The sequence below is a fragment of the Zeus faber genome (genome assembly GCF_960531495.2).
Source record: "Zeus faber genome assembly, chromosome: 21".
NCBI classification, from domain to species: domain Eukaryota; kingdom Metazoa; phylum Chordata; class Actinopteri; order Zeiformes; family Zeidae; genus Zeus; species Zeus faber.
In genome coordinates this window covers 20370966-20397106 of record NC_137208.1, presented here as the reverse complement: position 1 = coordinate 20397106, position 26141 = coordinate 20370966, and the positions used below count along the sequence as shown (strand labels likewise).

The 26141-nt window shown below is 42.0% G+C and overlaps 1 protein-coding gene across 1 annotated transcript; it reads right to left on the bottom strand.

Moving 5' to 3' along the window:
* Window positions 1-1085: 1085 nt before the first annotated feature.
* Window positions 1086-24801, bottom strand: LOC307246344 (lipase maturation factor 2-like). Its single transcript, XM_080022252.1, has 14 exons — window positions 24608-24801; window positions 21296-21543; window positions 19630-19658; window positions 17313-17503; window positions 15625-15803; window positions 9864-10002; window positions 8271-8405; window positions 8057-8162; window positions 7450-7546; window positions 6755-6937; window positions 5774-5942; window positions 4476-4581; window positions 3263-3371; window positions 1086-2636 (listed from the first exon to the last, which is right to left on the bottom strand). The coding sequence occupies exons 1-14, from the start codon at window positions 24699-24701 to the stop codon at window positions 2301-2303; spliced, it is 2121 nt and encodes a 706-aa protein (XP_079878378.1). The 5' UTR covers window positions 24702-24801; the 3' UTR covers window positions 1086-2300.
* Between the last annotated feature and the right edge of the window lie 1340 nt (window positions 24802-26141).

The following is a 26141-nucleotide window of genomic DNA, read 5'->3' as shown; positions in this document are numbered from 1 at the left end:
GGGTGTCTGGTCGGTTGTGATGGGGCGGGCGGGTGGGCGTGAGTGGTCTGTCGTGGTCTGTCGGCGCGGGACCTGGCTCCAGGCCTTCAGTCAGTGGCTGGCATCCGCGGCCCGGGTTCTGCGCCTCCAGCTGAGTTTTGTGCCTGCACATCAGGGGTGGGTTGTATGTGTGTGCCTCAGGGGTGCAGGATCTCCTTGCGCTCTCCGGGACTGGGTTAAGCACCCCGGGGCCGGGCGTGGGCGTTGCTCCGCTGGCTTCTCTCTCTGGGGCCTGGGGGGTCTTCTATGGCTGCTTGGGACTTTCCTGCAACCTTGGGGTGTCTGTACGGCCACAGGCCTCAGAGGTGGCTTCCGGGCCTTTTCCGCTGCTTGGAGGCACTTCGATATAAAACCGACCTTACACTCCAGAACCAATTGGGACGAGTCCCGTACACTCACCGGTGGACACTTGTGACAGACGCAGTCACATCGCACACGCACTAACACACATACAGGCGGTCTCATCACAGGCACACACACATCACTAGCACCTGCTTTGAAAACCACCCAGCACCCTCCAACATCCTTGTTTGGTTCTACTGTATATTTATTTGTTTCAGCCGTGGTGATTCTCCCCCTCTTGGAGTAGTGATTAGTTGTATATAGACCAAAACATGGTAAGATCATTCTCCAAAGAGGGGGCTTGGTGGCGGGTCAGTGTAACAAAACTGTGCTCGTCATCCTACAGGTCGTCAACAGGACAGAGTTATTGCAGCAGTTCTTGAGGATGAAAGAATGAATAAAAAGTGGCATTGCAGGTTGAGAACTTGAACTCCACTTGCAGACTAACTCTGTCCGAGATGCAATGGCATACAAATACTCTGTGTAGTATGCCCAGCATGCTGACAGTACAGGTTAAAAAAAAAAAAAGTATATATATAAAACCCCAGAATCCACAAAAATTCACGAGGCCTCCGAACGCACCATGCTCAAGCAATAACCTAACTATCCCAAATGGGAAGACTGCCTGTGAAAATGATGCATGTTGACACTCATTTCGTGGAAGTAACATTTCAAAGGACACAAGAAAATGTATGCACCAGAAGCAGGTTGAATACATTTATGCACCAAAACAAAATTCTAGAAAATAAAACTCCTTTACCAATTCAATCAGGCACAGAGAACAAACCCTCACATACATACATGCACTCGTGGATGGATGACAGGTGGCATCCGTTTCATAAAAAACATGAATCCATCAGGGACCAGTACAAAGTCGCTTGAAAATATTTTCCAGACTTTTCAAAAATCAAAAACACCTGCTTGATAGGGACAGCTGCAGCAGTTTTTATACTCTCATTTGCAGCATTGTCCTGTACTTGTATGGTCCAGAGTAGACTGTAGTGTCATAAGTGCTGGTATTCAAGGTATTTTTGTACATAGTCGGGGTGAAAAGAAAATATTTTATTTAATTCTTCATGTTCAGCAGACTCTCACGCTTGGCTGCATGTCAGAGTCAATAACGCATTTATTGAGTACTTGCTTCAACAAAAGCTTCAACCATAAAAGATCTGTAATTTGTCCAAAAAGTATTTTGTAGACTGGAATCGATGGTTAGGAGGAGTGAATGCCACAATAGGTCAAAGCATATTGGAGAAGGTGGCCTTTAAAAGCAGAACATTTTGGTGTCTTGTTAGTTGTACGTTCTCCAAAAAAGAAAAAAAAAAGTTTATATTTTACAGTTTATATAATTGTATTTATTTATATTTTAAGTTTGCTTTTGTATTTATTTATTGATTCCTTGACATATTTCAAATATTTTAAGCGGGAAAAATTAGTCACTTAACCAAAGCCAAAGCTTGGAAAACCACTCAAGCATAGCCGAAAAACGAAATTGACTTTGTTAAAAAGGAGATTTAACGTAATAAGAAGCTGCAGCAGAGTGGTGAGATTTTCCAATAGTAAACCGTTAATTATAATTAATTATTAATGATGGGGACCGTCATTTTAATAAGAATCCGGGTTGGAAAATAGCAAACCAATAGGACACACGGTTGAAGTGCTCCAGTACGTTCTGGTGGGGTTTTTTTGACAGCAAAGCACAGTAGATTCTGTGTTTTGGACGGTTAATTACAAGTCTGCAGTGCTACAGTACAGAGAGGCAGCTGATAAGGGCGGTTTGGCAGAAGAAGAGACCCAACCTGAGATTTAAATGGGTAATATACACATCGGAAGAAACTCCTGGATCATGGATTGTCGAATTAAAAAAAAAAAAAAAAAAAAAAAAAAAAAAAAGGTCCTCCACAAAAGGTGACGGCGTTTCATTTTCTTTTGCGGGGACTGCGGTCAGCCTCCTGCCGCCGCTCCTCGGTGTAGTCCCTCTCCGCCTTGAGGCCGGCGCCCGCCGTGGCCTTCTCTGCCTGCGGGGCCTGCTCCTTGGGTTTCTTGGCCTTGGTTTCGGGTGGGGCAGCTTTGGACTTGCGGCCACCCAGGGTCCTGGACAGCAGGGATTTGAGGAGGCAGACGGCGAGCACTGTGGCGAGGAGAGACCACTGCACCAGCGGGCCGGGTAGCGCCTCGACGTGGCCCCTCGCCTGCTTCAGAGCCCGGGCGAGCGGAGAGTCAGGGCTGGGAGTGGGACGTGCAGACAACATCTCCTTTATAGACAACGAGAAACAAATAAGAAGTCAGGAAAATGTAAAAAAAATAATAATAATACTCAATAAATAACCACAATGATAAAAAAATATAAGTGATCATCAACTTCGTGCCATACATTTAAGCAATGAAATGTTTGGCTTTTTTCCCCCCGGTTCTTGTGAATGACTCGGTAAAAGAATCGTTCAATGAACGATTAACGAGCGTCAGTTTGACTCTGAGTTGTGGATTGAATTCCCACAAAAAAAATTTGATTCTGTCAAAATGATTTGTTTTAGTATAAGGCAAAGGGTAAATGAGTCACATTCAATATGATTTATACTGAATACCTTGACCTCACCCATCACGTTAATTTAATCCTCAGCAGTTATTTTCAGATCATGACTCGAAAAAACGAAACGAACAAACAAACAAAACAAAGAAAATGAACAAAACAAACTAAATGAACGAAACAAACAACATGAACGAAACAAACAACTCTTTTGCAGCCTACACTAGCGAGACAGAAATGTTCAGTTGACCTTGACACGAACCAGCGTTTATAAAACCGGTTGTAAAATCGGTCCAAGACGTTTGTTCAAGTTCTTCAAGTTTGTTGAAGCTCGCTTTGAATTCGTGGCCTTGCCTTCAGTCCGTGACGACTCAACAAGTCCTCCAGCGTGATGTCGCCCAGCTGCACTATGGGATAGAAGTCCTCATCATACACCCTCCTCCACCACTGCTTGGGGCTGGACCTGAGAATACACCGGATGTGAAACACATAAAAAGAGCCACAGACTTGAGAATCGAATCACACATCTGGACATATAGAAAGAACAGGATCTCTCTCCAATTTACAGAAAGTTGTAGTTCTTCATTGTAGTCATAGAACAGCCAAATTTCAAAATGGTGGTATGGGAAATAAATTATTATCTAAATAGGGAAATCTTTGAATGAAATGTTTCTGGATATAAATCTTTACAAACGACAATGTTTTATTACCCCAGGGGGAAATTGAGCTCCGTACAAATCGGCATGACATTAACACACAAACTGTTCTGTTATTGTACTGTTCTGTTATTTCATATTTCATGACACAGTGGTACCTCGACTTACGACTGCATCTACTTAAGACTAATCCAAGATACGAGCAGCGATAGTCGCGAAGATTTGTATCGACTTGCGACCGACTGCTCCAAGATATGAGAGTGGAAATTTGCAGTTGGCACGTTGGCGGCCAGTCAGTCAGTCAGCAGTCAGTCATTGTGTGTGCAAGTAGTTTGTGGCTTATCGATATTTATTTCATATTGACTGTGTCTGTGCTGTATATTTTGTTTATTTTCACCGTTCATGATTTCATAATTTATATGGGAAAAATTGCTTCGACATACGACTGTTTTAACATTCGACCGTTCTTATAGAACGAATTACAGTCGTAAGTCAGTACCACTGTATTGGTATTGGGTTTAGGAAAAGGGCGCCTTCTACACGCACTATCTATAGCGTAACGGCCGCAATGACTGCTTCTGCCACTAGGTGCCAGTGTTGAGTAAGCAGAATGTATGAAACTTTCTTTCACGAATTAATTATTGTATAGGGCCGTATATTTCATTTTCGGACATGACTTTTTGTTTATCAGGTCTTTTTCATTTTCTTCTGTTATTTTTAGGTTATATATGTTGTTTATCATTAGATTTTGTGTATATTGGTTGTTCTGCCGACTGTGTTGATGTGAGCTGCTGGGACACTGCAGTTTCCTTTCAGGGATGAATAAAGTATCTATTCTATCTAATTAAAGCCGTTACCAATACACAGTACACACACACAAATAAACGTTCACACACTGTAATGGTACAAACCCGTTTTCGTCTGGCCGGGTGAAGTGGTAGAGGCGCGCTCTGAGATATGTTGGAGGCGCTTTACTGAACACGTACTGGGACTGGTCCGTCTGGAGCAGCCTTTCCACTGAAACGAACGAACGAACGAACGAGCACACACACACACACACACACACACACACACACACACACACACACACACACACACACACACACACACACACACACACACACACACACACACAAAACTAAATCCATATCTCAAAAAATTCCATGGCACCCAAAACTAACCAAATGACTATTGAAATGAACTGAAATAAACCTTTTTGCCTTTTTTGTTTCATTCTCTATGAATGCAGAAAAAGTGTCTGACAACAAAGAATGGAATCCACCAGACTGCTACTTTGTGTATGAAGAATAAATGCATTAGCACAGGAGTCTGAATAAAACAGAATTCCCCTGGTTCCCACATTGAGTCAACAGTAAATCAAAGCCTAAGATATACCAAGACACCAAGAGCTGATAAAACTAAACTGAAACTTTCAAAAATCATTTTGCTCATCATTTATATAACAATAAAACAGCCTCAGTTCACATTTCATGGATAGTGGCGCCTCATTTGGTAGCAATGATCTTCTGCTTCCGCTCCAAAAAGCGCGCGCACGCGCACACACACACACTCTTTTTTTGCCTAAAATACCACTCAGATTATGCATTCGAGCCACTGTGACATGCCTCTGAAACCGGACTTTTCCAAAATTTGGCTTTTTCAGTGTGTGTAGCTTTAATTGTGAATGAGCAGCCAAGCCCCTAGTTCTGAGCCAATGGGGTTTGAGAACAAGTTCCGGGTTGTGTGAGCCGATGGGGTTTGAGCTTTACTCCTAAAATAAAATAAAATAAATAAATACTTCTACAATAAAAACACACTGTTTTAATTGGCTTTGTTTGGAGAAACGCACAGCAGATCAGATAAAGCAGATGACCATATCAAGAAATCCGGCGAATGTAAAAAAACAAAAACCTTTGAAAACCGAGCATTCAGAGCAGTCGGAAGCCTGAGCGTTTTGTTCACAGTGATTACTTTTTTCCATTATTATCTCATTATTTGACCACATCTTATATGAACATCTGACATACATACATACATACATACATACATACATACATATATATATATATATATATTTGACAGAAAGTAAAGAAAAGCATAATACTGTAGGTCCCCCTTAATGAAAAAAAAATCTAAAAATAATATACATAAATATAATATTTATTTTAAGTTAACTTTAATACCCCGCCACCCAGCCCCCGGGGCTCACCGTCCTTCTTTCCCTGGAGGATCCGGAGCACCAGCCCCGTGAACCAAGGGATGCGTTCGGCTCGTCCCCGGGCCGCCAGCAGCATCTGCCGGTCCAGCCGTGGCTCGTAGAGGGCCACCAATGGGGCCGCCGCGTCCATGCTGCCTGGTTTGTACATCCACTGGATTTCCTGGAGGAGGGGTGGCGCGGGATTAGTCAAGTTCATGAGCCTTCCAACGACTGAGATCACACAGCTATTTCTGAATAATGATGAGATCTATGCCGATTAACATTAATAACAGTAAATAGCTTTGTCATATGTAGGGCAACATTTTATTTGGGAGCGAAAACATGTTTTTATGTTGCAACGTCAGCTGTGGACTATTTTTCCTAGTGGAAGTTCTTCAACTAGGACCACTAGTTATAAAATAATTACATTTTCCTTTATTTAGTAAGTAGTTGCGTGATAATCACGTTGGGTTCCTGAACAACCTGCCGGGGGGTTATTTTTGCAATAACGGCCGGCGGGCTGTACATTATCCCTTACTAAATACCTTGACTGGACAATTTTAACAGGCAAAATCTTTTGGCAAACTTTCGTTAAACTGTAATCCAATTACAAGAACCACATAGTAAAACATGCTAAACCTGTAATCATTAGCTACATTAAAATTCACCTTCCTGCAAGCGTTGATCTTTGATAGATTCTATATGTTAAAAGCAAATTTAGATGAAGAGTAGATAGAGAAAATACGTCTTCCTGCTCCATTTCAGAGATTGTGAAGAATTTGCCCAAATGTTCCTTTTATTTATTATTATTATTTTTTTTTTATTGTGTTTCTATTGTAATTGTGTTTAGAAATTGTGTTTCTATTGTTTTTTGAATGTCCAAAAAAAATAAAAAATAAAAATAGATCAGTCAATTCAGAGGTCTCTGTCGATAGGGGTTTGTGGGCACACGCCCTCTAGTGGCTATGGTAGGAGGGGAAATCTCCGCTCTACCTTCCAGGTGGTTCGGTCCATGCTGCCTTCCAGCGCCACCTCAATGCGGCCGCCGTGTGAGGGCGGGGCGGGGTCCACGGCGTAGCTGCTCACAAGCTTGTAGCGCTCCACCAGGCTGTGAGCCCTCCTCACCTCGAGGAGGACCCTGCTGCCAGACGCCCGCTCCATGGAGGTGTAGGGCACCTAGACGGTGGAAGGAAATTTCCATCCAAAACTGGATCAATACTCAAGATAACAATGTAGTGTTAAATTTATGGATCTAAGGTTAGTCAGGAAGTCTGGCGCTCAGCCCACTGGCCTGTCGAGAAAAATGCAACCCGTCTTTAGAGAACGTGTGGCCAATAAATACATTTATAGTGTGGAATTTTCAGTTTACATTTAGATTGTGCTGAATTTATCACTTTTATAATTTTCTTTTTTAATCACCCATGGATACACGTTCTGTTGAACAGCTAACCTGGCCTTGGGATAGAAACCTCCCTTAGAAATGATATCACAATACAATATGCGTATTATTGAAAGACTAAAATAATTAAAAGCTGGTAGTTCATTAACACAAATAAATAATAAAATAATATGTGTATATTTAAATGTATTGTCTATTTATTTTTATTATATATTTTTTTATTAAATAAATAAAATTGATTCCCGCGTATTCCTTTCACAATATGATTTAAAGAGTGAGTTAAATTCACCATGGTGACAGTGAACAGTGCAACAGCGGCGGCACCGAAGACGAGCCACTGGACGAGGGAGCAGAGCTTCCAGAAGCATCCCCGAACACACACGCAGCTGGAGAGGGAAACAAGACAATATTTAACACACACACACACACACACACACACACACACACACACACACACACACACACACACACACACACACACACACACACACACACACACACACACACACACACACACACACACACACACACACACACACACACACACCAGTATCCAAGCAATACGTACACTGTAATAGAAATTCAGTCGAATTTGATTGGATCTTTAAAGACCTAAATTTGTAAAACCATCATGTTTTAAGTTATCCCCACTTAAAATTGAGAAATTAAGATGTAAAAAAAAAATAATAATTCTTGGCTTAACGCCATGAAGCAATATTTGTCCGAGTTGATCCAATAAAACACAACCGAAGGACATGACATCACGGTGGCTTCCTCCGTTTTGGACAAAATCTACCAAGCTTCCAGAAACACATCCGCCAACTGCAGTAGCGTTGAAACAAATTTAATTTTACGTAAATACTGCTGAGAGTGAGTGGGGGAGAAGAGGTTCTCACCCCAGCATGGAGGTCACCAGCTCCCAGGTGAGAGACAGGACACCCACCCAGATACTGGGCACCATCACCTGCCTCAGAAGATTCTCAAACTGCTGGAAGGAAAAAGCTGGAAACAGCAAAAACAACACACACACACACACACACACGTTCAAATCTCAGGAGGATGAAGCTCATAATCGAATGAGATCGGCCGATGGCTAGCGAGAGCGGCTACCGGTTTTGGAGGAGACGCTCCTGGCCTCCCAGTCGATTTGGAGCTGGAAGAGCAGCACGGCGGCGTAGGCGATGAGGACGTAGACGCCCAACTCCACCACCAGAGTCAGCGCCCACACCAGCGCCTGGCCCCACGCTGAGCGGCAAGGGAAACGGAACGGTCAGATCGGGTTTCGGGCGGACAACATACTCTGAGAATCACTTCAAGAGGTATCGTGTTAAAGGCTTTAAGAAGAAAAAAAAAAAAGTCACATATGCATCCTCAGCTCACTTCCAGCGAGGAGTAGGACTACTTGTCTTTAGAGGGGTTTACTTATGAATCTGCCCTATGACACCTCCATCTCCAGGGAAACCAGCCATCTGCATCAATGCACTTTTTTGTGTTTTTACACTTTACTTTACATTGAGCGATGAGGAAGTGAATGAATCTTCCCGTTTATAAGGATGTTATTATTGTTATTTTTTTCTTTTCGGTAAAATCTGTGTATTATCACTGCACTGTAACGCTGACTCTATTACCACTGACTTCGAAGTCGTGAGCTGTTCATAGCGAATGTGACCGATTTACACTCACGCATTCTCCCTAAATAATTAATTGGGACTGAATTAAATGATTCAAGAATTCCAATCACAGCAAAAATTTGCGGAATCTCCCCCAAACAACCTTTTGATCGCTACCCAGGACAAGGGCACTAATACGGACAGGAGCACAAGCGTCTCGCTGCATCGATGTTTGCAGAGCAGGAGGCCGGGGGGTGTTGGGTGTTCTACTGGCTTGCTTCGCACAATGTCGCAAAAGGGGGAAATAAAGTGAACGGACGTTGGGTGGAGTGTGGAAAAGGTGGCGTAGGAGAGGTGAGGTCATTCTTTTGGTCGCACCCCAAAACCATTCAAGACATCCTAGGCCCACAACGGCTTGGTTTTGTGGCATGACCAGAGGATAAAAAGAACTCAGACTTGGTGAGTGCTACCTTGTCATTTGACATTCCACTGCAAAAAAATAAAATCTGAGGCACTAAATCTTAACCAGAAAGTTCTACATTTAACTGACCCCCCCCCCCACTTTCGATACATTGATCTAGAATTGTGTGTGTTGCGATCTAGCTTTAAGAAGCATGTCTTCATCTGTGACATGGAAAAGAACAGCTCATTCTGGGGATTTCATTGAGTGAAATAAGTAACTTTTTAAAGGCAAGAGCAGACTTTGGATGCTCTTCCAACCTTAATTGAAGAATACAATGTCTTGTGGAATGTTCTTATAATATAAGACATAATACCTTTTCTCTTTTTAATGAATGTCAATTTATAGTACATGTGAATAATTTATTTATCTATAAAAAGGTATATTTTTCTCATCTGATTTGGTAATAATTTGAGTTTATATTTATTTTATTTTTTTCATATTTTTCCTGAATTTAAAGATTTTGATTCTAAAGTTAGTTTGCATTATTATTATGATCATCACCATTATTAATATTATTATTTATTTATTTATCAAGCTGGTTATCAAGTCTCGGTCTTCCTGGCGCCATACTGTTCGGCGGAGTGCGCGTCGTAGACCAATAGAGAGACAGACAGAAGTGATAGGTCCTACTCTTGGTTTTCCTCCTCTTGGGGTGACCCAGCCATGAGCCGACATGCTCGTTGTCCAGCAGGGAGAAGCTCAGCGCCAGGGACAGCAGGTGGAGGATGCTCAGGTTGGAGGTCAGCATGCTCACGACCTGGTGCGCCAACTGGAACACAAAATGTCCAGCGTTAAGGCGGAGTCGGAAAGGAAGCATTGGCTTAATATTTCGTTTTTCGCGGTTCCGTCACAATGCTGGGGATTCTTACTTGTTTTGTTTTTTTTCTTAGTTAATTTCAATATTCTGTCTCAATGTGTTCTTTAATTTCGTAAGTAGCCCTGTAATTAGCGGGAAAATGTACAGCCAGCCGGTCATTATTGCAAAATACCCGCGTGCGGACGGTGCCAACCACAGTGTTTTTATTTTAGATGTAGGCTGTTTTATTTTACTCCGTTTCCTCATGGAACGAAACAAACACTGTGAGTGATAGGGACTTCCCACTCATCCCCCGTCGACAGTTTGCCTAGCGTGGCATAATGGCTTGAGCCGGCCCTAGCGGGGATAAATAAGTGGTTGCATGAGCTCATGAGTACATTCATCTTTCATGTTTTTATTGGTGGGGATAAATGCACGTGTTCTAAATATTGAGGGGGACGTAACCTAAAATCTACGCCTATGCAATCATGGCTGGTGAACAATGACTATTTATTTACATCTTTCTAGTGAACAACGCTTAATGAGAATTCTAACTGAACCATTGAAATGCTCTACATTCTGTTAGAAGACAATGGAGTAAGAAAAATATTGGGAATATCACATTTAATTTTTTTTAAACAATAGGATAGGATTTTTTTCATGAAATGCCTTGCTTTCATTATAATTTTGTCATTTGTTTTAGAGGATATTAATTGAGTCCAGACACCTTAAATTATTATAAAAAAAAAAAATCTATATTTTTTTTGTAGTGGAATAAATATAAATGAAATGTTTCATACAATTTCATAGCAATAACAAATGCTTGGGAGCAGTAAGAACCGGCTCTTTGAAAGGTTTGTCTCTTTTCCGGCTTTTCCAGCTCACCGAAAAGAGACAAACTTTTCAACACTACTGCAAACGTGGCTTTAAACCGATTTTTGTTGACTGTCTCTATAGGCCCCCAAGTGCAAGTGTGCCATATGTAGAAGAATTATGCTCTGTGCTGATGAAGGTAACAGATATCGGTAAAGAAATATTTGTCCATGGTGACTTTAATATAGATTGGCTGTCAGATTCATGCCCATTGGGGAAAAAAGTTGAACAGCACCACACTCATTTGTAATTTACCTCCGATTGCGAACAAGTCAACAAGAGTGTATTGCAATTATGCTGGGCAAACATCTGCAACATGTATTGACCACATACTTACAAACAAAAGCGAATTATGCTCGAAAGCAGTATCTGTCCCTGTGGGGTTTAGCGATCATAATGTAGTGGCTGTAGCAAGAAAAACCTTAACTCCCAAAGCTGGGCCTAAAGTAATGAGAGGTCATACAGAACGTTTTGTGAGGAGGATTTTGTAGAGAATGTTGAGTGGAACCAAGTGTTGGCCCTAAATGAGGTGGGGAAAGCCTGTTCCCCAAATCCTATTTACTGACCCATTTCTCTCTGTGGCTGATCAACATGTCGCATTAAGAAAATTGACAGTAAGCATCTAATAAAGCATCAAGCTGAAGTTGAAGAGGTTATTTGTCACATACATATGGTTATACATAGTGAAATGTCATGACACACGGTGATTACGCACAATAAGCTCAAAAAGCTCTAAATATACTGCAAATACTAAAATGTGCGTAATCGACACAAGGTGCTTGTGCATCATGGATCGATAAAGAACTTACAGAGTAATGGGTAGAGCCAAGAATAATGCACCTTCTTTCACTGAGCTTAACAGGACTGTCTTGACAAAAGCAAAGGACATTGCAAGCCATTTCAGAAAATCATTTTGCAGACCAAGTTGATAAGTTAAGAAAGGAAATGGGCTCCCTTAATAACAAATTCTATCTTGAAACACAATGTGTTTTTGAATTTGAAATGCAGGGTGCCGTAGTTGACATTGTACACCAAAGGTGATTGTTAAATAAACAAATTGCATATGGGTGTAGTCCTCTGGCAATCAACTGAATGAACATCTTTTTATCCAACAGTACGTAGTCTGTTTTTTTAATGGTCGCTTTTCCTCCCCTGAATGTTTACAGTTTGCAGATGATACAACTATCCTTTATGCATCAGCCTATGTAACTGAATTAAGGACCACTCTTCATTCTGAACTGCAACTATTACTTGACTGGATATGCGAGAATGGACTTGTTTTGAACAGAGCAGAAGCCTAGAGCATAAAGTTCAGGGCCAAACACGCCGCTAATAACGATAATCACTCAAAGGCTTCGGAGAGCGAAGGGGTTCAGGAGGCAAATTTGCTCGGCGTCACACTCGACGGGCGGCGATCGCGGGGGAAGCGCGGCGAAAGGATTGTTCAGGAAATGGGTCAAAAATACCAATGTTCCTCTTTTCTTAGCCCGGCCTTCGAGAGCCTCGTGACGCAGGCACCCGTTCTATCTCACCTCTGGTCGCGGCCAAAAAAAAATAATTCCCGTCTAAGCGCCAAACGGCTCAGAACGAAGCTGCAAGGACGGTGGCGCCCCGTCCGTGAGGTGCCAGGCCGAGTCCAGAGGGAGTGCGCGCCAGCCTCTCGTGGCTCGGAGCGGGATGAGTTTCCTGAGGAATATCTGTTATAGTAGACAACCAAATTGTCCGCCCCCCACAAATAAATGACGTGAGAGACCACTATAGTCACACTACTAGGGTTATTATTTATTAATAACCCTATTATTATTATGATCCAAAAACCCAGAACAGATGCAGTGTGCAGATCTGTAATGTATAGAACCATCACAATGTGGAACGAGTTACCAACTATGGTCATTGAAGCACCCGCTAAGGCAAGTTGTAAACGACTAGCTAAAACACATAAATAATAACCCCAATGTTAATTGACCGACCCGAACAACTACGATGGAATGCAATTTGTACTTGTCTTGAGCATGTTCTTATTGTGATGTTTTACCTGTGTTATATGTCTTGCTTCATTTGCTAGTGCTTGCTTGTTCTGTCGTGTGCGGACCCCAGGAAGAGTAGCTGCTACCTTAATGGCAGCTAATGGGGATCCAAATCAACAGTAAGTAATAAAGTGCATGTCTTAGAGATGGTTAAGTTTAGGTATAAGGTTAGCGACGGTTAGGGTTAGGTTGTCGTTCATGTCCAATGGGCCATTTTTTGGACGATTGAGTTTTCGGAATAATGGCATTGGCACCGTCAGGACCGACCACTTACACAAGGGATGTTATTTTGCGATAAAGATCGGCTGGCTGCACATTATCTGCTTATTACATGGCTACTCACTAAATAAAGTAATTCATTGAGACGGAATATTGATTTGAAATGATTTTGTTATTAGTGTGTCTAGCTAATAAGCTTCCGCAAAGTTCCACAACAATGTAGCTAACTACTTGCCCTGTAAACCCCCCCCCCCCCCCCCCCCCGCCAAAAAAAAAAACAAAAAAACTTTGCCCAAAATATTAGGAGCCTGTTTACTGTTCTTAATGTGAAATTGGACATGTCCACATTCGTCTTCATGACTTCAAATGTAGTTTCCATGTAGCGCCACAAGATGACACCGCTACATAGCGTTAGCGTTAGCATGCGCTTCTTAGCTTATGTTTATTTTTTACTTTTTTTTAAATGAATCTGTGTATTATCCTCAGCATTGCTAAAGGGCAATGTGGCTGCTGGAAAGCAATGTAAAACAAACAAAAAAAACAACACAAGACCTTTAAAATTCTGCAAAAAAAAAAGAATACATAAATAATAATTATATTATTAATATTATTATTATTATTATTAGGGGTTATACAGGGTTTTAGGGGTTGTATGGATTATTATTGTTATTCTTATTCTCCGGCTGAAGGTGCCTGGCGCTCAGAAACCGTACAACCACCGGACGCGGAACTAATAAATTGTATTCGGGGCGGTCCAGACATGCTGTGGTCCGACTTCGATGAACATCGGACCGCAGCTGTAGGAGAAGTTGGGGGAAGAAAAAAAACAATGAGCGGGAGAAAGCGGAAGTAGCGGAGCAGAGAGCTTTGTGACTTCCATCCATTCATCCTCTTTGGTATATATGCGCAGGGTACGACTCTGAAGCCGCCTTCACACAGGACGCCGTGGGCTCGGAGGCAGCTTGAGGGCGCCGCGCTTTGCTCTGTTCCCCCTTAAGCGGCGCAGCGCATTAATAACCCCGTTTAATTGAACTGTCTTCAACTGATCGCATCATTGCCATTGGTGCAACTGCTGCGACTAACCTGGACCCCATGTATTGCTGCCTGCAGCTAAATGAAGGGGTCCAGTCTACAGGGCTGGAACCCTATTGTAATAGTTCGGCAGCTCCTTATTGTTATTGTGAGAGGAAAAATTCTCTTTGACCCGAAACATTCAGCTGCTCTTGGTTAACTGACACGTCACACGTGACACGTCTCGTGCCAAAAGGAATAAGATGAGATTTAGAGGTAAGACGCTTCATGACGTCATCATATTAGTTACAATAAATGTACAGATTCCGATTGAGAATGTCCAGTTGGACCATGTCCATCATGGACTCGGTCACTTTGCAGTGTTTAGAAATGACCAAACTATCTATTTACGTGTGCATTTATAGAGCTGTGTTTGTATCGGTTCAATTAATATTTTAAATCCGTGGTCCACACTACTTTGCCCGAATAATGAAAAAAATAATCGGAAAACCATAAATAATCCACAGGAAGGCATCATCGCATCATTACATCACTTTGTCATCGTTGTCCCACACGGCATCAGAAAATAAACGCAAATAATCCTTAAGGTGTCATCAGCTTCTCTCGAAAACACTGAAATGTCCAACTCAGTGATGAGTTCAAAATCCAAGGTGGTGTCGGAAAAATAGAAGCCATGCAACGGTAATTACCCACAGAGATATCACAATGTTTGTTGTATTTCGTGGAAACGGAACTTAGCGAAAATGTAATCCAAGGGAAAAACTCAACAAATAAATTACGGACCCGACACGGCGCCAAACGGCCACCTGTCACCGAGAGTGCAACTAAATTTTCACAGACAACACTGTGAGTTCTAACCATGAGAAGTTGTGGTTTACAGGCAAACATGGACGGTTGTTTTAAAGGAAGGAGGGTTGCGCTGTGTAGAAAACTCGGAAAATCGTGCCGCATTTCACAGAACCCAGGAAACTGTAAAACGCACCCAACACAACTAAACTGGACCCTGTGTATTGCTGCCAGCAGCTTTAATTATTCATCAATTTATCATTTTTTATTAATTATGAAAATTATTATTGTCACCATAAATACATGTTTTGTATTAAATAAATTATGTATTGGCCTCGAGGATCATTCTAAATAAATTCTATAGCCAAATAATATATTTTAAAAAGTATGTTTAATAAATGTTAATGCGCTTCATGGACAACAATGACCTTGTCTGCCAAACGGCAACCGTTAAGGCTTAAAGATGTCGTTTCTATGTCCTATTGCAAGCATCAGCATGCAGGCGGCTTGAAAAGAGAATGGAGTACAGGCGGAGAAGTGGTTGCCCGTGACGATGGCCATTATTCAGAAATAGCTGACCGCTGATGGCCGCTATATTGACCAATCAGAAGACAGTTTTCCACAGAGCCGGCGTGTAGTAAAGCAGAAGTGCGGGCACCTGGATGTAGAAGGCTCCGAGCCGCAGGCAGCGAATGGGGGCGAAGTACAGGAATGGCACGGCGATCTGGGCCAGCAGGACTCCCACGGCGGCCAGCTGCAGCAGCCAGGAGGGGAGCTGCAGGGCCCACCAGGCCAGTGGGGTGGGGTTATCCTGGCTCTCCAGCTCGCTGGCCACCGCTGGATGAGGGGAGGAGGGTGAAAAATATATAATAATAAAAACATGACATCAGGGTGTCTGCAGATATATATATATATATATATATATATATATATATATATATATATATATATATATATATATATATATATATATATATATATATATATATATATATAGATATAGAGAGAGAGAGAGAGAGAGAGAGAGAGAGAGAGAGAGAGAGAGATTATTCGTTTTTTATACTTTAAAGACCCTTTTTAATGGCATTGAAAACAATATGCTGTCTGTCACTATTTTCTTATTCTTATTATTTTTTATTTGATACTTATAAAGACACATTTTTATGGAATTTAAGATTGATGGATAGATTTTTGGACAGTTCATCTATCTTTCTCTCTGACGATGTATTTATTTTATTTTTTGTAATTTATTTTAAATTTAATTCTTTTTAAGACTAGTTTAATCTGAATTTCTCTCTCAATTCATCTCTCTCACCCCAACTTTATTTATTTATATATATATATATATATATATATATATATAAATTTTTTTTTTTTTTTTTACATACTTTAAGACAAATTTTAAAAAGTCATTTAATATTTGGACAGTAACCCAGAATATATGGAAATATCAGACTGACAGGCCTTCCTAACTCTCACACACACACACACACACACACACACACACACACACACACACACACACACACACACACACACACACACACACACACACACACACACACACACACACACACACACACACACACACACACGATTGTAATTCATTGGTTGGTTGAATTCCGCCATCATCACGTGACGCATTGGCATTTTAGCCGCACCATGAGAATCAGCCATGTCAGGAAAATGTGTGGAATTTGTCACTTTTGTTACCAAGAGGTTTTTAAACCAATAGTAGGCAAAATGGACACTTATAGTGACTATTCCATTCGTTAAAAACAATAAATGTAACCAAGATACATTACAGATATGCAGAGAGAAATTAATAAATATTGCATCGAATTTGTGTCACCAAATAGCCCCTGGTGTGTTAAGTGTTGTACCCAAATTTAGGTTATCCTAATGGTGTGCTTCCTGCATGTAATGATTCCCCCACTTCTGCTTGTTTAAACGTGTTTATTTTTAGTGGTGACAAAGAAAATCTAAATATAATTCAATATACAGGTTAAAGGGTTTATTTCATTTTTGATCTTGGCATTTTGAGCCTCGTTGGCTGCCAAGCGGTCAATGTCTTGTGATACAAGACTCGCAAACGATTCGGTCAGAGTGAATAAAAAATTTGAAAAGAGTTGGGCGTCTGGAGTCGCTCAGTCCAAAGAGTCATTCGTGGGTTGTCGTTTGTTGAATGCGCCTGATTTACACGTCGCGTTCCACCAAAAATTAAATCACTGTGACAGAATGAACTGAATCTTGTGAGAACTCCCTTCGCGGCTCAAAGCTGAACCGACTCTACTGACTGTCGTTCACGCTCGCTCGGGGTACGGTCTAAGGGTACGAGGTCCTCACCGCTCAGGTCCCGCCAGGAGGCGCTGTAGCCGACCAGCTTGGCCACGCCGGAGCTGAAGGTGAGGCGGAACAGGAGCCAGCGGGCGAGCCAGAAGGTGAGCGCGTCGTGGTGGCGGAAGGACTGGTTGCGCAGCAGGTTCAGAGGGGCGATGAGGACGGTCAGGAAGCCAGCCTCCAGCAGCAGATTGTCCCTGTGGCACAAGGCGTGGGGGGGCAGATTACAACGAAAAATCCATTTTATGTTTTCACTTTTCAATGTCTATGGCACTTCCCGCTGTAATGCGTTGATAAATAACACAGATGTATCTTTTGGAGAAATTATTACTGTACGAAAATGTAAAAATTTCAGGCTCTTCACCGACTGGCACTGAGGGTGTCACGGTGCGGGAATCAAGAGAGTAGAATTTAACGCCTTTGAAGGCAAATTTTGACAACATTTAGGGCATTTAACACTCTCTTACTCAATAAGTATCGCAGGCTAGTACTTTGTTTGAGGTAGAAACCGGGAAGGTTATGAACTTGAGGATTCTATGAACTGCTTTTTTTAAAGTGTCCTTCAGGTCAGACAGCAAGGTAAATGATTATGTACTGTGATAAACCTTACTAGTACTCTTTCCCAGAGGTCTTTTTGGATAATCCTAGCTAAGAGGTAAGCGTAAAAGGGATTTAAAGTGGTTTATGTAGAATAGGCATGTACCTTGATGCGCATAGCATTTGACTCATTCGGACAAAAAGATAAATAAACTCAAGAGAAAATGTCGATGTTGAAATTGACCTCGTAAATTCAAATTCATATCCTGAAAAAAAAATAAAATAAAAAAAAAAAAAAAAAAAAAAAGGCCTAATAATGGCAAAACTGAACTCAAGACATCTTAAGCATTTTAAGAATCATGGCAGTTAGTGAAATTGGCAGGGGGTGGTATTTGCTTGCTTAGAATACAGTGCCTGACAGTTAACGCTCCAGGAGTATTTATTTTCTAATTAGCATCACTGTGAGAATGAGCCTCTGTGTGTGTGTGTGTGTGTGTGTTACTAAGTGGAGACATGCCCAGGGGCTTTGTCTGATCTATGTACCAGGATACTGTGAATTCACACACACACACACACACACACACACACACACACACACACACACACACACACACACACACACACACACACACACACACACACACACACACACACACACACACACACACACACACACACACACACACCTTAAATCAGGCGGCTAGATCAGTTTCTAAAAGGACTATTTAACTACTTAAAAATACAAAATATGCTGCAGCTGATACATAAAGACAAACTACAAACTACTGGGGGTCTTCTGTGGCTGCAGGGCAGGATGCTCAGGGCTTTTCCTGCGGTCGTGGAGTGTCTATACGGCTGCGGAATTCAGGGATGGCTTTCGGCCCTTTTCTACTGCTTGGAGGCCCTACGATGTAATTCCGACCTTTATACACCACAACCAATTGGGACAAGTCCTGCGCGCGCGCACACACACACACACACACACACACAACCCTACCTACCTCCTGGCTACATTCCTCTCCTTTTCTCCCTCATTTTCTGCAATAACTATGACAGGAAGAGGCCACGTGCCCAATTGCTGTTCCGCTTTTCCTGGACTTAATTAACTCTGCTTTGTCGATACATGATGTCATCAGACGTTTCTATGTTTATGTTTTTCCATGTTGTTGTTTGTTTCTATGTTTATGTTTTTCCATGTACATGTTGTTGTTTGGTTCTACAGTATGTTTATTTGTTTCACCCGTGGTGATTCTCCCCCTCGTGGAGTAGTGATCAGTTGGTTATAGACCAAAACATGATCAATAGTTCTCCAAAGAGGGGGGTTGGTGGTGGTTCTGTGTAACAAAAAACTGTGCTCTTGTCATTCTACAGGTCGTCCACAGGACAGAGTTATTGCAGCAGTTCTTGATGATTTAAGAATTAATAAAGAGTTGCATTGCAGGTTGAGAACTTGAACTCCACTTGCAGACTAACTCTGTTCTAGATGCAATGGAACAAATACTCTGTTTTATGCCCAGCACAGTTAAAAAAAAAAAAAAAAAATATATATATATATATATATATATATATATATATATATATATATATATATATATATATATATATATATATATATATATATATATATACAATTGATTAAAAGTGCACCATTTCAGGGTGGTGATGTAATCAGATAGCAATGGCAGTTGTGAAGCAAAGCGTGTATACAGTGATGTCATAATGCACAGCACACGTAAATGGCCATTAGAGACTCATCAGGTAAATTTATGGACCAGGAGGAACTTACCATGGAAGGCTGAGGAAGTCTCCGCCAACCTGTCGACACACACACACACACACACACACACACACACACACACACACACACACACACACACACACACACACACACACACACACACACACACACACACACACACACACACACACACACACACACACACACACACGGCTGATTGTAATTGACATTCCTTTCATTGACTGAGAATCTGAGGTATTGTGGGTGTGTGTGCACCAAGCTCATAAGTACTGGACGGACGTCCAAGCCATGACAAATTTGGAGTCATATAATGTCCATGCAGTCATTAAGTAAGACCACTAATGCTGAGTTCAGACTACGTGATTCTGGCCTGATTTTCCACTCGTCAACAGGTTTTTGGAGATCGCCGGGCAAAGCCCCAGATCGGAGGAAAATCATAGCGCGCTCCCCTGAGCAACGAGCGTGTGGTGTGAACTGGTCACAACGCAATCGCAGCGCTCACCGAGCGCTCGCAGACGCTGGCCCGATGTCAAACAGGTTTAATATCTGGTCGTGTCGGGCTCGACTCGGGAAAACCGCGACGACTTCAAGGTTCACAATCACAAGACTGAAAGTTGTGTAGTGTGCCCAAGGCATTCAGGAAATGGCTTGTCTTAGGGGGCATTAAGGACGCACTCCTGTCACCGGCTGTTTCATTCAATTAGTAAACGTAGGAAAACAAGTTAAATACATGGTTTTGTTTGGAGAAATGCACAGCGGATCGTGCGGCAGCCTACAGTCAACCTACTGCATACCTGTTTGTTTAGAAAGGAACACACAGCAGAATATTTTTTGAAATACTTACATTTCCCTCATCTTCAGTTTCTACACAGACAGTTGGTATTAATTCCTCTTTCTGGTGACTCACACAGGCCCCACTGCCTTACTGGACTGTATGATGCATATTGTACTGCATACTGTATCACTGTTCTGGGTTACTGCATACTGTATCGCTGTTCTGTTCGGTGTTACTGTATTGTACTGTTGTATACTGTACTGTATATCTCCACACACACTACCTCACTTTATTCACATGCACTTTACTGCACATATCTGTATATAAAAATGGCCTATCCCATGTACATAACTCGATTCCCTTCTATTTTGTATTATCTTCTTGAGTCTTATTTTATTTTAATTGTATTTTATTTACATTATTCTATTTACTAACTGCATTACGTTTTAGGAATCAATTAGTTTCAGTTAGTTGGCTAGGTAGGAATTAGGGTAGCTATTATGTTCGGTTTAGTAACTATTGTGCATCATCTCCGGGTGCGTTGCAAAGACATTTCACTGCATATATGTATGAACGTATGTATATGCATGTGACAAATAAACCTCTTAAATCTTTTAAAAGATTTGTGCTGGTCTGTAAGCCAGCAGAGCAGTTCCCGGCAGCACTTGTTATTTCTGCAGCCGTGGGTGGAATTACTCAAAGGGTTCTAATTCTAATGAGGGCCCATGTGACGTAGGAAGGGATCGCAAATCTGAGAGGCTTATTGCATCACGTTTTATTATGATTGTTGTTATTATAGTGTGTGTACTCCTCGGACAGAAAAAAATCGTTCTCTGTGTGATGCTGTCTTTTGGTGTATACCTCCCATAAGACTATCAGAGTTTGATCCCGAACCCCCCCACACACACACATACACACCTGACACAGGGAGAGGTAGAGGGCCCAGAGGGCCAGGAACACCACACTGTCTCTGAGAGGTGCCAGGGTGGCGGCCCCCAGCGCCAGGAGCACCCCCAGCAGGCTCAGCAGCTCCATCAGCTGCTGGGTGTCCAGGCCCAGCAGCAAGGGGGGAGTCTGGAGCTGCTCCAGCAGTGGCTTGCCCCAGTCCCGAGACGCCCCGGGCACCACTGGGCGCACAGGAGAGACCCCATCGTTCCCGTACAGACCTGACCACAGAACAACAAAAACAACACACAAAACAAAAATCTGTTTGTTCTCAATTTGCGTAATGTGTTTTTCTATTTATTCATCGGGAGATGTGAGAGAGCATCATGTGATGTTCATCACCAGCAAATGGAAACTCATGAGACAATGCACAGTCACAGTTATTATGTTCATGGCACTATTAGAAGAATACACACACACACGCACACACAAATACATATATGATAATAACAATAATAAGTATAGCTGCAGGCAGCAATAGACTGGCTCCAGTTTAGTCATGTTTGGTACATATTACAGTTTCCCGGGTTCTCTGAAATGCAGCATGATTTTCTGAGTTTACATTGAACACCGCATCAGCTCCCCCGTTCTGTTGTCTCCTGTTTGCTTGTCTTGCAGAACACTATGTGGTCTAGACAGCGCGACCCTCCGGTCTTAAAAAATAAAAACAAAAAAACGTTCATGTTTGCCCGTAAACCCCAACTTCTCATTGCTATAACGCACTGTGTTGTCAGTGGAAATAGAGCTGCACTCTCAGTGACAGGTGGCCGTTTGGTGCCATGTCGGGTACGTAATTTATTTGTTGAGTTTTTCCTTGGATTACATTTTCAGTGAGTTCCGTTTCCATGAAATACAACAAACATTGTGATATTTCTGTGGGTAATTGCCATTGCATGGTTTCTATTTTTCCGACACCACCTTGGATTTTGAACTCATCACTGAGTTGGACGTTTCAGTGTTTTCGAGAGAAGCTGATGACACCTTAAGGATTATTTGCGTTTATTTTCTGATGCCGTGTGGGACAACGATGACAAAGTGATGTAATGATGCGATGATGCCTTCCTGTGGATTATTTATGGTTTTCCATGTCCAAGTTTTCTGACGTTAGGATTCCATAAAAATGCATCATGGACCCCTACAGTTTACATCTAACGACTTCTTTGAATCCCGAAAGGGGTTTGACGTCTTTCTGTGATTATTTATAATTTTCCCAGGTCCTAGTTTTTAGATGCGTTCAGAGTACATGAAACGCATCATGGACTCCCACGGTTTGTATGTTCCGACTTCCTCGAATCCCACAAAGTAAAGAGGGGCACAACGAACAGAATGCCTTTATTTACAAAAAGAGCAAATAAAATATTCTATATAGACAAAATATCAATTGAAAAGCCCCGCCGAAGCAGGTAAGACAAAACACATAACATACACACGTGCAGTTTGTAACCACTAAAAAGCGATGGAGTCTACACCATGCACCTTGCACAGTGCGATTGGACATTCGGAGCCACAACCGGCACATATTTAACGAAATGGATGATGACGTCACAAGGCGTCTTCCTCCACTATCTCGTCGCTCTCCAACACCCAACTCGAAGTTTTAAAACCAACTTGGCGTGTGGGCGATGCACGATAGTTCGACTACTTCCGGTCAAATTTAAATCAGTTTTTCCACTAATTCCTGCTCCATGTGTGGATCAATATGGATCAAACTTGAACCAAGACATTCCTGAGACGTCCCGGTTCTAACGATTCCGTGTCCGTGGGTACAGCGGTTGTCGTGTTCCCCACACTTTTAGCCAGAAAAATGCCAAGGAGAATGATGATAATATAAAATCCGAGCAATAACAATAGGGCTCCAGCCCTGCGGGATGGACCCCAAATAACAACAAGGGTTATTTGTGTAGCACCTTACATGCACGACATGCAACTCAAGGTGCTTTACATGAACAGGCCATCAAATAGTAACAATGAAAGTGAAGCAAACAAGTAAAACGTATTTACAAGGTAGAATATATATAATTCAATACATTATAACAAGGTAGGAATACGTTTATAAAAGAAAACATACAAAACTGTTTTAATGTAAAAATATCAATGTAAAATTGCATGTATGTATATGCACACAAACATGCGGAATGAGAGAAAAAGATCAGGAGTCAAACCCTTTTTATTGAGATATTGTGTAGTTTGCGCATAAACAAATGAATCACTAAAAAGTTACGTGGGCGCGAAAGCCATAATTATATTCGACAAAGTTGGCCAAGAAAGTGACACGCTCACTAACGCCGCGCCTGCGCACAGCAGTGCGGACCTATGCTGCGTTCCCCTGACGAGCTAAACTCAGAAATAACCCTGACCGCCGCCTCGGAAAAGCGGATTTCAATTGGAGATCCGAGGCAGATCCTTCTGGCCCCTAAACGTCACCGACATGATAGATGGATGCCCCACCAAAATCACAGTCGCACACCGTTAACGGTGAATAAAGCGTAATTTATTTGAAAACACGTCTGACTCGGCTCGAAACCGCTCTATCGTTTTTGTTTTTTTGTTTTTTAAATATTAAGTCATGTTAACTTATAACCCTTATTAAACAAACACAAGTTGATTGCGGACGTCCTTGTTTCCCGAAAAAAGTCAATGAAACATACGTCGAGTGACGAGAGAGGGGGGGGGGGAAACAACTGGCAAAATGACCGACTTCTGAGTTGAACTTGAACGCAGCAGACGTGCGCATAGTGCAGATAAAGGAAAATTAACTGTGTGGCGGAGGATGCGCGCACGCACACACGTTGCCACATGGTCCCGCTGGCCAGACACACACAGACCGGCCAAACTGGAATAGCATGTCCGTCACCCGTGGCACCGTGGAAAGAGCAACGCAAGACACGACCCGAAGCGATGCGTCATTCGCTTCCTAAATGGGGGAAACGACAGAGTTGAAGTGCAAGTGGAAACGGGAGGGATCGCTACTCCACCATATGCTTGGTCAGCGGGCAACACGTTTCCCAACAGACCAGTCACCCGCGGACCATTTGGTTGATCGCCCTACACGAAGCAGACCCATTTAAAATAATAATAATAATAATAATAATAATCCTAAATACATCGGACCTAGGCTTGCGGCGAGGAGGGCAAGCCTGACTTTGATTCATTGTCGCTCGGACCCGCCCCGCGCACCCACGCGTCTCGGGAAGCTGTGCGAGGTAACGCGGTGATCGTCACGTCAAACTTCGCAGCCTTGCAATGCGGATGCAACGTCGAAGAAAAGTCTGAAAAAGGCTTTACCTGGAATCTGGACGTAGAGGGACGCGAACGCCAACATGTAAACTATGGTCATACTCCATAGAAACATATTTCGCGGTATCCTTATTTCTCCCATTTTAATTTATTATTTAATATATATAAAAAAATATAGATTTATATATATATATATATATTTTTTTTTTTTAATTGTATTTTTCCCGTGGCTGGAAAATCTCCCTTCCTCTCTCTGAGGGAAGCAGCGAACAACTCCTCACTCCACGCCCTCCGAGCTTGTCGCCAGAGGAAACTGAAGCAAGTTGGGTGGAAGGCGGAGTTTCTGTGGCGGTGCAACTTTTTGTTCCATCCACGGAGAGTTACATTTTTTTTTTTCATTATTTTCCACACACACACACACACACACACACAAATAATCATGTACAAGCACATAATAATATTATTTATTATTGTTATGCAATTGTATTTTTAATGACACTTTAATAAAATAAATACATACATATTAAATGTATGGGGAAAACACCCCGTGATGATATATATACATATATATATATAAAATGATTGCACCGCATTGATCGTTTTGTTTGCTGTATTTCTCCATTTTATTTATTTACTTATTCATTTATTTTTGTGAACGACGCCTTCAACTTCAAGAGCTTGAGGTGCAGTGTGTAGAACGTAGTGGCATCTAGCGGTGAGGTTGCAGGTTGCCCGTCCTTGGCAAGTGCGACCCTCACCCAACTGGTCAAAAAAGCACGGCGCACTTTAGAACACCAACTACCTTTAAGGACCCTCAGACATATTTGTGATAACCCACTGCGATGGCGCAATATGTCCGTTGTGTATACACGACAAAAAATAAGCGACAGAAAAGACAACTTCCGCATTCAAAGCGGGACGACTTCTTCGCCGCACGCATGGTTCCCCGCTGCTCCCTCACAAGACGCTCACTGCGGCAACTAGTGGGGGGAAGATATTGTAGCGTTGCGGGGTAACGACGGGTGGAGAAGAACGGCGAACAAAATGGAACAGGGTGGCTAAGTCGCTGGCTCGCCGCTTGTGTCTCGTCTCTACCAGACTTCCTCCCTCTCGTCTCCGTCCTTCTGCCCAGACACACTTTTTTTTTTTTTAGTACACACAGACCGCATCAACCAGGCCAGATCAGAAACTGCTGTACTAATAATTGTCAAATCTTTATAACAAGCTTATATTGCAGTTTAAACATTATTTCTGATTTGTGAAAGTTTTATTCTATTTGTGAAAACGGCAACAAGGTGGATTTTACCGGATCTTTTTCACACTGACCACACAAATCCAGGTATATTTCAAAAACTACTGTACTTATACCTGTCCAACCAGGAATATATTATAATAACATGCCTATATTGCATTTTAAACCCAATTTCACAAGTTTTTTCTAGTTGTGAAAACAGGAACAACGTCGATCTGCAGGTAGCATATTCCACTGCATATATGTCTGACCGTATGTATATGAATGTGACAAATAACTGTTAAAGTTAAACAGCTATAAACTTTGTTCGTGGACGGACTAATCGTTACA

Bases quoted from the DNA above. Each gene is read 5' to 3' on its own strand.
- LOC307246344 (XM_080022252.1), bottom strand. From the start codon at position 24,701: ATGGGAGAAATAAGGATACCGCGAAATATGTTTCTATGGAGTATGACC. The intron at 8,406-9,863 runs GTAGGACCTATC...CTTGCCGCTCAG, and splicing joins CAAGAGGAGGAAAACCAAGA to CGTGGGGCCAGGCGCTGGTG. The intron at 3,372-4,475 runs GTTTGTACCATT...GTGTATTCTCAG, and splicing joins ACCCGGCCAGACGAAAACGG to GTCCAGCCCCAAGCAGTGGT.